Below are 13257 nucleotides of genomic sequence, written 5' to 3'. Positions count from 1 at the left end.
TTCTGTAACCACAGAATATTCACTGCTGTCCATATTGTGACATATTTTTCTAGCTAAGATGTGCCAGATCCCAAGACCTCTGCAGCCGTTTGCAAAGGGGAGGACAGAAGTACCATTCAAGAGCGTGCTTAACTTCACATGTGATGATGGGTAAGAGCGACGGCAAGAATGAAACCCCAAAACACAGTTGTGTTTGCAGTTAATATATCTGAGAACTTTTCGTCATCAGGTATGTCTTAATAGGAAGCAATGAAACCAGATGTTTACATGATAACACCTGGAGCAATCCACCACCTCTCTGCAAAGGTAATCCAGGAAAATGTACAGAGCGAAAATCAAACCATTAATGTTTAATGGACAGCAAAGAGAACAACCAATGCACATCGTACACTAAAATAAGCTGAGAGAAAACGAATTCAACTTTTGTCAATGTGACTCTAATCGGGCCTCTTTTTCTCCTTAAAGCTGTGAACTGTCCTCTGCCCAAGCCACCAAGCAATGGTAGGATTGTTCACGATAAGCCATTGACTGGAACCACAACTAAGTATGGCCAAGCTTGGACATATGAGTGTAATCCACCTAAAGCACCAAGCTATGAGAGAGGATTCTGCATGGCTAATGGAGGCGTAACTGAACCGCCGGTGTGTCGAGGTATGCAGACGTCTACTTTTGTTTTGGATCTTCACAAAAAACTGGAAAATTTTGTTGCTCTAAATTTTGTTTCCATTTTTTTTATTTAAAATGTTTTTGGTTTTTTTATGAAATTGCTGGTAACTGTTTAATTCCTATTCAAAACCTTATTCTAGACGTGAGCTGCCCAATTCCAACAAACATACCGAACGGCATCATCACCTTTGCTGTGATGAGACAACATGGCTACAAGGAGAAGGTTAGGTATGCCTGCAGTGAGCACTATGTTCTGGAAGGTCGGGATGAAATACAGTGTCAAAATACAGGAAACTGGTCATCAAAGCCGGTCTGCAGGGGTGAGTCATAGGAAAACAAGATCTTCCCTCAGGCTGAAATTCTAGCCTCATCTTAAACTATTCCAAAACATTTCTGATAGGTTCAGATTGTTTGTGTTCATGAGTGTCCGCTCGCTCACCCTAACGAGAAATAAGTTGGTGTCTCAGCATGTAGCACTCTCTTTATAAGCCACAGACTGGATTTGTAACATCCAGTGAAAATGCTTCAGCTGCTCTGTTTGTTCACCCAGCTCCCTGCACAGTTGGCATCAAAAGAGGCCGTATTTTCTATAACAGCAAGAAGATCTGGATTGGAGACTTGAAACCAAACAGAGTCCTCCATGGAGAACATGTCGCCTTCTATTGTCTGAACAAAACTGACAAATGTGGCTACCCTGTGGCCACCACTTGTAATGATGGAAACCTGCCCATCCCAGGATGCTTCGAGGGTGAGTTCCTGTTAACTCGCTAAATGTCTTTCAAGCAGTTGTAGCTTTGGTGGTGTTCAGGTCCCTAAGAGTGAAAAAAAAACCCAAAAAAGAAAATCAAAGAGCAGTTTCACTTTCTTTCTTCTTCCTTTGTGACATGTAGGTTGTTCAAAACTTGTTTATTTTATGTTAACTGGGCTCGTGATGAACATGTTCGGCCTCGCATGCTTTCACTTTAAACAACCCACTACATTTTTTTGTAAAACCCCCCAAACAATTAAATAATACTCCTGTCACATGGTTTCCAGATGTTTTTAGAAAGCCCATGCAGTCAAATGAAGATGTTCAAAGATTGCAGTAATATATTTGTTTCTGTCTTGTTCCCCCCCACACACACTTTTTTTTTTAGAACCAGGCAGGATGGATTACAACTTGAGGCCAAAAACGCTTCCATCAGAAATCACGATGTGTGCTTCTCCCCCAACTTCACGTCCAGGAAACGTTACAATCACACGTTGATGGAAGCCGCTATCTTTAAATGGCATTGTCTGTTTTCTTGTATTCAACTGATAATAAAATATCATTGGTCAGTCATGAAAGTGTGCATTCATTAGCACTTATTAACACTTATTAACACACTGTATCCGTAGCCATACACAGGCCAGACTTTGCTATGAAATAAGAAGATTTAAACTACGTGCGTTAATGATTTTCACATTTCAGTCAGATATGCTAAACTTGTGAGAAATGGCTCATTCAAAAGTTTAAACTTCCTAACCAGATGACGGCTATACAAAGTATAGCTCAGAGAGCTCGTGGCTAATAAAAAGCTATTAACATGAGAGAGGCTGACATAATTGCAGTGTCCAACTGACAACTTTCCCCAGGAGATTTAGTTTAGCCAATTCACACCTTTTTATGTTAGTCGATTCTTCGTTTGACCTTAGCTACTCAAATGCGATATCAGGGAGTGAACAACCCACACTCGTGCTGATGCCACTTTAGTCCCACTTGTGATAAAAATGAATTTAAATGGACTTGAAAGCTTGAACATGTAACAGGGTTGATAAAATATTCAGTGATGAGATGCTGTGTGGCTCTATTATTACTTCTTTGTGAAGAAAATCGCGCAGTTTCATTTGAATTAGTGTGCTACTTTATTTCAATTCATTTGAGTTTGGGCATTGATATTAAAACTGTAGCTGCTCATACAATGTTTCTGGCTTTGGTTTACAGTAACATAGATCCTCACAATCACTAATTTAGATTCTATTTGAGAAATGTGTCTCTTTCTACATAGATTCAAATTTCTCTTGAGTTTTAGCTCAGTAAGACAGATTTTCTTTATACTGTTGTATAAGACATCAAGCATGGACACCATGAGCAATGGTGACATAGGTGAGTGCAGAAATTTGTCAGCAATGATTGATTTTAAGGCATTCCTATATTCTAAGGCATCTCTGACTCACTTGTGCTAATGTTTCTCAAACTTTTTGTTGCATGCCAAACTTCAGATACTGAAAACGGTTCAAACTCTACAATTTTTCATCAGCTGGTAACATAAATGAAGAAAAAAAAAACATATCCAACTTAGATTCAGTATATATTTTTCTGATTGTCTCCTGCCTGTGGTGACTCTTGTCCCAAGGCATTGCATTAAGCTCTGCAGAGTAATTTATCTGCTACAAAATGGTGACACAGGAATGTAAAAAAGGTTGCAGCGTTGGGCAACAATCGTGGCAACAAGGGAAAGTCCACTCGTCCGGTTTGTTACTTCCAGTAAAAGGTCGCAAGGATCACAATCTGTAACTGCAGATAGCGAGCAAAATACAGAAAACAAAACAAAGATAGGCAGTAAGCAGTTACTTCATGTCGCTCTTATCTATTTACTCTAGAGAAATACAAACAGCAGCAACAGAGCGAGTCAGTATTTGAACCAGAGGCCACAGGAAAGTACTGAAGAACATCTGAACATTTCGACAAAAGATGGAACGATGGCTGACTTTGCTTCTGCTGTTTCCAGTTCTGTTTTTTAGCACCGTGACATCTGCCAAGGGTATTATTTCTTGTTTTTTTGATATCATATGTCTTGACTGTATATACATTTTTCATTTCACTGTTTTCTGTTTTTAGGATCACATCATCGCAATAGCCTTGTTTTAAAGAAATGTACTTTTGTAGTGCAGTTTTTATGTTAATGATTGTCACAGAAGTAAAATATTTGGGTTTTTTAGTTATAAGGAAATCAATCAGTAATCAGTTACTGAAGTACGATCATAAATGAGTGTTTTTGATCTTCATATGCAAAAAAACAATACTTTCAAGTGAATACTGCTTCTCTAAATTAGCAGTATTCATTTAGCGCAGACAGTTAATATTATTTGATAATCCGAAGACTTTTTTTTTTTTTGTAAAAATACGTTTCCATAATTATATGTGAATAATTCATTTCTATGGGAAAATGCTGGTGTTCACTTTGTAGTGCTGTAAGGTTTGTTAGATATTTTGCAAATGTAATAATATATAAACCCTCAGTTAACTTGACAGAGTGCATACACTTCTTAATAAATCATTTTGTTTTCAAAGGATGTCGCAGACCTCAGCTGAATGCCAACATCAATGTGGCTGTGGACCAGATGTTCTTTGACCCTGGTGTGGAGTTAGCGCTGTCCTGCAAAGACGGATACACCCCCATCTCAGGCCCTCGCACAATTGTTTGCACTACCAGTGGAGCGTGGACAGCCACTAAATTTCTGTGCAAGCGTGGGTCTCCATTTTTTTTGTGAGAAATTAACATCTTGGAACTGATTGCCTTGTGTTGTAACTTAATACCAACATAAATTCATCATCTTTCATGACGCATTTAAGATTTTCAAGTCAATTGTCTCCTTAATAACAAAACTTTTGCAGAATAATTTAAAGGAAACTGTAATAAGTGCAAATATTACTAATATGTTTCAATTTGCTCTAGAAGGAGTGTTTTTTCTATTTTTTGTAGAGTAACCTAATTTTAACTGTAACATTTTCTAATACTACTAATTGACACGCTTCATGTTTGTTCTTATGTTGTAATATATATTATATAATTTAAAATGTTTAAATAATGAAAGGGTTAGACTATATACAGTGGGACCAGTATTTGATGGTTTCATGAAAGAACAGAATGCAAATCTTTTTCTGTTTACATTATTCTTCAACAAATAAATACCGAAACTTATCATGAACATATTGTTTCTTGCAGCAAAGCTGTGTCCTTATCCTGATTCCCCACCTAATGGAGACTTATACTACGAGGATACTGTCTACCAGAGTACGATCAACTATACTTGTCAGGAAGGGTAAAGGAAGAGCATCTTGTCAAATTTTATTGTGTGACATGGTACACCACACCATATCTTTCCACATACACCACAAACCAAGAGTAATAAGACTCCATAATATGCAGTAAAAGTAGATGTATAACCAGCTGCTGTTTTTGATGCGCCATTTAAAGACAAATTTGTTTCTTTAATCTATCGGGCACTTTGTTCTCGCTAACGCTTTGGTTTTTTGGTGTGCAAATAAAGAACTTCTAATGAGGTGCAAAATACTGTCTAGTGGAAAATGCATGTTTAGTAAATAGCAATCAAACATTCAGTCAGCCTTTGCATTCAAATAGATTTAACATTTTTGAGTTATTATGTGATTAAACATTTTAAGCATTAACTTAATGAATAATATTGCACTGCATAGGTATATACTGTCTGGATCCAGCACCTCTGTCTGCCAAGCCAATGGAACATGGAGCTCACCTGTACCAGAATGCATAGGTACAGAATCACAAAGAGAAAATATATTTATTTCTTTATTTATTAAAATTTTATTTGATGTATATAAATATATGTTACAGCTATCTGGAATATGCAGTTGTTCTTCCTTCGTACTGTTTATATGTTTTTATATCTATGACATTCAGAAATAAAATTGATGAGAAACAAGAATTTACTGAGTGGGCCGAGCTGTAGAAGGCCATGCAAATTATTACATACTCTAAAACAGGCGCAAGTTATAAGTAATTAGGTAAGACACTTTACAATTTCATGTAACGATACATATCTAAATTCACTCATTGTGTCTCTCCTGTCGCAGCTATGACCTGTGGTCTTCCTCCGATCCCAGAGTTTGGGATGATTGTTTACAACACCAGGGTTAGAGGGAGCACCACTGATTACGGCATCACGGGGACTTACAAATGCCTGCCTCCATACGCACTTTTCGGTGATGCAACGGCAGAGTGCACGACCAGTGGCACCTGGACCAAGACACCCGAATGTCGACGTACGTGAGGATGTAAAAGCTACAGCGGCACTGCAGATGTATTTTACTGAACACAACCATCCTTTCAAACTAAAAGAAAGCCCAAAAATATATGTGTTAGCTTTGACGTGTCACAATTTCAAACTGTTAAAAAGCTGAGGATTAGAGTTTAGTATTTATGTCAGTAACAGTAGATTGATTAAACTTAGGATAAAGCTGAAACATCTCCCATTTAGTTCTGAAAACTTTAAAAATCATACTTTAAAAAGTATGAGCGTCTCTATCATACTCCATAATTAGATCATAACAAGCATAGTAGAAGTATAGTTGTTGATTGAATAAGTATCTTTTCAAATCGGGACAGGATGAATGATCAAATATGCAGTTAATGGACAACTCGTGGTTCTGTTTGTTCACTGAGAATAATGTGAAATCTGAGGAAAAATACAATAAATCTAAATACATTTGGACAGATTTTGGAATTTTCTCCCTTCTTAGCTGTAAAGTAAAATATTCCTCTCCAGTAAAAAGGTCATAATGATGCAGAGCTATGAAAGACAGCATGAAGCCTAGCTACATTAATATTGTCGTCTAAGCAGTCTACTGAAATTGCTCCTTTACAGGGGTGACTTGCTCTCTACCAGAGAACATTGATAGAGGCTACATGTCAACCAATGACCAGAGAGACTTTGACTACCTGGAGACCATCAAATATGGCTGCACTGGAGATTATATAGTGGAGGGAAGTCTGCAGATTGTTTGCCAGCAGGATGGAACTTGGTCTGAGAAGCCATCCTGCAAGGGTAGGACTGTAGCCAATATCACATCTTTTAAACCACACTTTATTTTCAAAGAGCTGCGCTTTTTAGGAGATTATATTAGTTGAACGGAGACTTTCATCTCTTGTATTTTTTAATTCTCCTTCTTGTAACTTACAGCTCCTTGTAAGATTGGAATAGATAAAGGGAGGATACTTTACAAAGGGAATAAAATGTGGATTGAAGACTTTAAACCCAACAAAGTCTTCCACAAAGATATTGTCTCTGTCTGGTGCATGAACAACGCCAGGAAATGTGGATATTCTGTGTCAACGCAGTGCATCGATGGAAGGCTCATGATCCCTGAATGCTATGAAGGTAAGGTCTATTTCATAAAGAAAGATAAAAGAAAGCATAACAATACACTAGCAAAAAATTAATAATAATAATAATCCATCCATTTTCTTCCACTTATCTGGGACTGGGATGTGGGGGGAGGAGGAAAAGCCCAGGCCCCCTCTCCCCACCCACCTCCTCCATTTTATCTGGGGGAGCATTAAGACATTCCCAGGCCAGCCGAGAGATATAATCTCTCAAGCGCGTCCTGATTCTGACCCGCGGCCTCCTCCAAGTGGGACATGCCCAGAACATCTCACCCGGGAGTTGTTCAGCACGCATCCTAGTCAGATAGCCAAACCACCTCAACTGGCTCCTTTCAATGCAGAGGAATAGCTGCTCTACTCTGAGCTCCTCTCGAATGGCCAAACTCATCTCTCAGTTCATTTCCACTGCTTGTATCTGCAATCTCGTTCTTTCAGTCACTATCAATGTAGTCGCTATACCCCAATCTGTCCCTCTCCCCTCACTTGTGAACAAGTCCCGGAGACTTAAACTCCTCCACTTGGGGCAGCAACTCGTCCCTGAGCTGAAGTGGGCACTCCACCTTTTTCCTGCTGGAGACCATTGCCTCAGACTTGAAGCTGCTAGTTCTCACACCAGCTTGGCTGCAAACTGCTCCGGTGCAAACTGGAGGCCACCACCTAATGAAGCCAACAGAACCACATCATCTGCAAAAAGCAGAAATGAGATTTTGAGGCCACCAAAGTGGAAGCTTTGTTAGTCTCACCACCACATACTCCCACTGGGTACTACAGGGGATGCCATTGAATGCTTCCTCCAAATGCATAAAACACATATAGAACTGGTCCTGCATTCAAAGTCTATGCCAGCACCCTGACATAGACTTCCTGGGGAGGCTGAAAAGTGTTATCCCTCTGAGTTGTCGCAGCCCCTAAGGTCCCCCTTAATATATAGGTGTTTTTTTTTTAAAAGGGACATGCCAGTAAAAGTGACATATTTACAGTCTTCAACAAGTAACCAGTAGACTGTGACACAGGGATTTGTACTAACTTTCCATGTGGAGATGCTAAAAGTACTCATTTCCCATTAGAACTATTATCACTCAATCGTGCAGAAAATAGCAAAGCACAGCTGCACACATGGGTTCTTCTGCTGTCTGCTTTCTTGAGATAACAGAAAATATTTCCTTTAACTGTCCTCCTTTTTTTCCTGTATCTTAATAAATGTAAAGATGACAGTTCTCCTCAGCACTCTTCAGTTATTAAGAGCTTAAAGTTACTGTGAATATTCTAACTTGTTCCATGTTTCATTGTGTCTTTTTCCAGAGCCCAGTGGTATAAATTATAATCTCAATTCAGGTTCACTTCCATCAGAAATTCAACAATGCTGAAGAAAATGCAGATGCCAACTGAGGTGATGCAATATGGAGCACATGTTAACGCATTCTGGTCGCTGAAATTAAAGAATGTGGTTTCACTGAAGCTACATTTACGTTGTAAAAAATGCAGTTCAATTTGTAGTAGTTTTATAATTCATTTATGAAAGGAATTTAAATTTACTGTGTTCAGGATTGAAACACGATGTGTGGATATTACTTTCCATTAAAGGCCAGGAGACAAGTGTTCACATTTAGCTGTTGCTCAAAGTGTGTATATGTCTGTGTGCACATTTCCAAGCTGGTTTTTCAGAGTACCTTTGATTCTATCAATTCACATCTAGTGTCCTGTTAAATTTAGAGATTATTTTAGTGTTTCATCGAAACTGGTAAAGTTCTTAACAAAATGAAGATTGCTGCAGTTGTACTGCTGTTTCTCTACTTACACAATTCTCTAAAATCCCAGAAAAATGGTTCAAAAACCAATTTAGACAAATTCTATGATTAAATTCAAATTTATTTGAATATGAGTGAAAACTATTCAATTCAACTCAATTTACTACAGTTGTATTTATATAGCAACAAATCACAACAACTGGTGCCTTAATGCGCTTTATATTGTAAGGTAAAACCCTACAGTAATACAAAAAAGAGGAAACCCCAACAATCATATGACCCCTTCTGAGCAAGCTCTTTGCCGACAATGGGAAGGAAAAACTCCCTTGTTGGTCAGTGGTCATGGCAATTTACATATCAATGATCAAGGAACTGACCGCACACAGGCCACTGTTTGCCAGTGGTGCTAGTTTCACTCATTTTGTAAATTTACTTTAAGGGTGGGATCCAAGTCCAAGTCACTTGGATGTGTCACGGGTATAAGTTAGAAGGGAACCCCGGGAAGAGCAGCAGGGGATGATCACGGGACCAGAAAGACAAGTAAAATCTTGTTAAAGTAATTAATAAAATATATACTTTATTTACAGCATAAAAATGTATCCTGATCAGGGGAAAGAATAATTAAAAGAACATAAAACTAAACACAATAAAGGTCCATTCCGCAACAGTCCCAATCAGTCTCCGCCACACTTAAGGCTGATAACAGTCCACCGAACTCCACCAGTGGGGCCAGGCCGACAGCGCCCTCCAGTAGTGTCCTCCACCACTCCGCTCCGCTCCGCTAAACACAGTGAAGCAGCGGCAGCCACCCATCCTGTACCAGGGATGTCTTTATACATTTCTACAACGGGATTTACCCCGCGAGGGCAGAGCTCTAAACTCCGCCCGCCGCTGCTCTGTGGCTAAAGTGTTTTAGCTGGTGTCTTGCTGCCACCTGGGCGAAGTCTGCCATCCATGGACCGAAGGCCCTCCTGTGGCTGCGCCTGCCGTCACGCTACTCTATTGCTCTCTCCTTCTCATCTGCCACACGTGTCTTCTCTGACCTGCCAGACCATCTTATTGGCCGCCGCCATCAAGAGAGGCCTGATTGATTTCTGTCCCCTGTGTCTACTTAGGGAAAGCAGGGGGCGGAGTCTCTCCGGAAGAAGATGCAATAAACACAATAAAAGCATACAACACTAAAATATACTCGACATTAAAACACAACAAAGCATGCAACTCTAGATAAGAAATCCTTCTTGCCCAGATGATGAGTGATGAAACATTTCTCAGACTGAAAATGCTACATCCAGATGAACAGAATCAACTTTGGGAGATTTCCTTACGTGGATGATTGAGCATGTGTCAAGACAATCAACAGGGTCCTGTTACTATATCAGCTTTATACTTTATACCAATCATCATAACAAGCTTTCCTTAAAAAGACATGTTCTTGTGTGTCAATGCAGCCAAATAGTGTAGCCTTTTGGGTGTTAAAGGCAGGAAAAAAGATGGAAGAGAGCCAGAGATGAATTCTAACTAATGCTTAAAAGAGGATAAAAGAGAGTAATAATGTATACATTATGTGAGCTATGGCCCTATGATTTATGACAAGGCAAGTTATAAAGGAAGTAATAAAGATTTATGACAGTTATAATGTTAATGACATGTCATACAATTATTATATATCATACCTGGGTATAATTGACAACAACATGATGAAAATATGATGATGAACATATGGAACAGCATTATGAATATTATGTTTGAGAATATGATTCATTCATTCATAATGATGTCTTCACTTTTTAGACAGCTGTTGGCTGTGTGTTTGTGTGTGAGAAAATATGTTAAATGATAGTAAACAGGTTGTTGTCATTAAACGGCTGCTTTTGTGACAACAGAGGGTGATGGTGATGGGGGCAGCTGGAGGCTGCAAACCCGTTTAAAGTCTGTAACTCATTTTATGTGTTTATTTAATCCGAAAAAGGAAAATTGCAATCCAAGTGAGACTTAGACATTCTACAGCTCCATGTGAGTCGACTGTTCAGGAGCAGACTCTGAAGAGACAGGTGAATCTTCACACAGCAGCCAGTCTGGGCCAGATGACAAGACCTTCGACTGACATTTCGAGCACCGAGGTGAACCACAAATAAAGCAATTTAAAAAAGAGGTGGCCCAACCCAGGTCTCATCAGCCAGAATTTCACCTAATGACAATAACCATTACTCAGGGTTCGAGCCACAACCTGAAGCTCCTCCCTGAAGCACAAATAAAGCAGTTTCAAAGTGGTACCAGCCAGAAACCGGGGGATGGCTTTTACCCGACCAATTAGAAACACAGATGTTTTTACGGCCTTCTGATAAAGGGTTTGGTGTTTAGTATCCCTCAGACAGTGGGGGAGTTCAGGACGTCACACTGGCGCTCTAGATGTCAAGCTTCTGCGTTGACCAAGGAAGATTCGGAGCTCATCAAAATAGACGCCGGTGTCCTGCTGTGCTTATGATACAGTAAAGTGGAAATTTTCCTACTTTGCCAAAGATTTTTATTTTTCATGCCTCTGTGATTTTTATTTTAGATCACAGGGACAGCCTTTTGTCATGGTCCTGCATCTCTGACCCAGCGTTTTGAGCTGGTTGTAGACTCATTATTCTTTCTGGTTATTTAAGAGATCACTTAAAGCCAAACTATAAAGTCAGTACTTTATAATTTAGCGTCCTGTAGTGCATTTCAGTTTATTTCTAGTTTGTTGGTCGCATTATGTTTAGTTTTGCTTCCCCGGTCTCATCAGTCAGGGCATTTATGTGAAAAGTAAAAGACCATCTTTGAATCGAGGAGGGGGCCTAGTGGTACATCTTTCACCATCTTACAATGCTGAGCTTGCAGCCATTCCCCAACTCTCTGTGAACGGTACTCATGGCCTTTGATCAATGGTCATTAATCAAGCATAACAACACTTACATGCTGTTATTCAAAAGCCCATGTGATAAATAACATATTAATATAATAGCTCCTCAAATATTTCCTGGACACTAACATTTTTTATTTGAGAGTTTTAAATCAATATCAATAATTCTATCAATAATTAACCTCACGGTTATTTGTTGATAGACCTCACACCCAGCTGTCCAGAGCACCTGAGGCTGAGATCAGGGATACTGCCTAAGAAACAGCTTTGTGTTTTCTTATCAAGGAAAAAATGATTTTAAAAATATGTCTGTAAGATTGAGAAGACACTTTGCTTTGCTGAAAACACTGACCTCTAGCTCACAGAGAAATCGCACAGCTATATTAGAAGAATGCTCACCAGATTTTATGCAAGCGAGCTCTGCATCAACCTTTTAAAAGGTAATATCCTTATTACAGATTGCCAGTATAAAAAAAATAAGACGATACAAGGAAAACAGACTGATGGCTAATAAGTGAGATGGAGTCATGCTACTACTTCTTACTACGGTGTTACCTATCATGGTGGCAATATGTGCAATTAGTAAATAACAATCTGTTTCCATACATGTATTATCATAATAACAATAAAAATGCACAAAATGTATTTGATCTCTCCTGAACAAATCAAACGGCTACATGAAATGAATCTAAATTCAGGACAGACAAGAAGACAGTTGAAAATGATCTGGATTATCAGACTCAAAAGGCTACAGTGGCTGGAATGATGACGGTGAATGAATAAAGACAAGCCTGTCGCAGTGTGAAAAAGGACCACAAGTGTACACGCTGTCCGTTCTTATTTTCTTTTTTATTGTAGAGACACACTACTGACAGTCTCTTTCTCCACTTTGGTTGAGCACCCACTCGTGACACTCTGACACTCTTCTCCCACACTCTGCTCCGGCTGCAAAGCCAGATACCACCAGGTGATATGGGCATCCTTCATGCGGTGGAACCACTGTAGTGTGGTGTGGTCCGAGCAGAGGGTGAATGAACGTCCCAGGAGGTAATATCGGAGGGAGTTGACCAACCACCAGATCGGCAGGCACTCCTTATCCATGGTGCTTTATTTTTGCTCACTTCCTGTCAACTTCCAGCTGATGTAGAGTATTTGGCACCTCCGATCCCAACTCATCTGTTTCCCAGAGAAGCTGTTTCAGCCTCTCTCCATACTTTAAGGAGGTTGAGGTGATATATCTGTGTGACCGTACAACTTCTTAGTCTACACCCCCCACTTGCCGTGTGATCGCTAAGGGCCCTTGCCACTTGGCCAGTACACTTGGCCAGTAACTTTGAGCTAGAAGAAGTGAGTAATACAGGCATTTTATGTCCCAGTGAAAACTGCCTGAGTCTAGCCCCTCTGTTGTACATGCACTACTGATGTTCCTGGGCCTGGAGCAAATTTCCCTGTGATAGTCTTCCCAATGTGTGTAGCTCTGAGGTCCAGAAGATACAGACTTTAAAGGTCCAACATCGTCTGCGGCTTCTTGTTACTCAAAGGGTGAAAATCCCATGGAGGTGTGGGGCACCTCCCACACTGCAAACAACAGAGGGTCTAACCAGCGAACCCAATTGCACTCATCGTCATGAATTAACTTACAAATCATGGACTTTAAAGTCTTACTGAGTCTGTCCATCAGTCAATCAGTCTGAGGGTGGTAGACACTGGTCCAAACAGATTTAATTCCCAGTCATTTGTATAGTTCTATTAGTGTATGAAACATGAACAATGTGCCATGGCCAGTCAGTAT

The 13257-nt window shown here is 39.7% G+C and overlaps 2 protein-coding genes across 2 annotated transcripts in view; both read left to right on the top strand.

Annotated features, from left to right (window-relative positions):
- LOC102206584 (beta-2-glycoprotein 1-like) overlaps positions 1 to 1983 on the top strand; it is a 2745-nt gene extending 762 nt beyond the window's left edge. The window contains exons 3-8 of the mRNA XM_005736286.1: positions 54 to 150; positions 230 to 306; positions 466 to 651; positions 807 to 986; positions 1217 to 1414; positions 1803 to 1983. Coding sequence (XP_005736343.1) covers positions 54 to 150; positions 230 to 306; positions 466 to 651; positions 807 to 986; positions 1217 to 1414; positions 1803 to 1912 — 848 coding nt within the window. The 3' untranslated portion in view covers positions 1913 to 1983. The remainder of the gene's footprint in view (positions 1 to 53; positions 151 to 229; positions 307 to 465; positions 652 to 806; positions 987 to 1216; positions 1415 to 1802) is intronic.
- Positions 1984 to 3321: 1338 nt separating this feature from the next.
- On the top strand, positions 3322 to 8428 carry LOC102206290 (beta-2-glycoprotein 1-like). Its single transcript, XM_005736285.1, has 8 exons — positions 3322 to 3449; positions 3980 to 4156; positions 4635 to 4731; positions 5126 to 5202; positions 5522 to 5710; positions 6313 to 6492; positions 6628 to 6825; positions 8133 to 8428. The coding sequence occupies exons 1-8, from the start codon at positions 3380 to 3382 to the stop codon at positions 8195 to 8197; spliced, it is 1053 nt and encodes a 350-aa protein (XP_005736342.1). The 5' UTR covers positions 3322 to 3379; the 3' UTR covers positions 8198 to 8428.
- Positions 8429 to 13257: the final 4829 nt, after the last annotated feature.

Source organism: Pundamilia nyererei, unplaced genomic scaffold (genome assembly GCF_000239375.1).
Source record: "Pundamilia nyererei isolate P.nyererei 1_Seehausen unplaced genomic scaffold, PunNye1.0 scaffold00068, whole genome shotgun sequence".
Lineage (NCBI taxonomy): Eukaryota > Metazoa > Chordata > Actinopteri > Cichliformes > Cichlidae > Pundamilia > Pundamilia nyererei.
Note: the sequence above shows the minus strand (reverse complement) of the source record. Positions and strands in the feature narration are given on the sequence as shown.

Bases quoted from the DNA above. Each gene is read 5' to 3' on its own strand.
- LOC102206290 (XM_005736285.1), top strand. From the start codon at position 3,380: ATGGAACGATGGCTGACTTTGCTTCTGCTGTTTCCAGTTCTGTTTTTT. The intron at 4,732-5,125 runs GTAAAGGAAGAG...TGCACTGCATAG, and splicing joins AACTATACTTGTCAGGAAGG to GTATATACTGTCTGGATCCA. The intron at 6,826-8,132 runs GTAAGGTCTATT...GTCTTTTTCCAG, and splicing joins GATCCCTGAATGCTATGAAG to AGCCCAGTGGTATAAATTAT.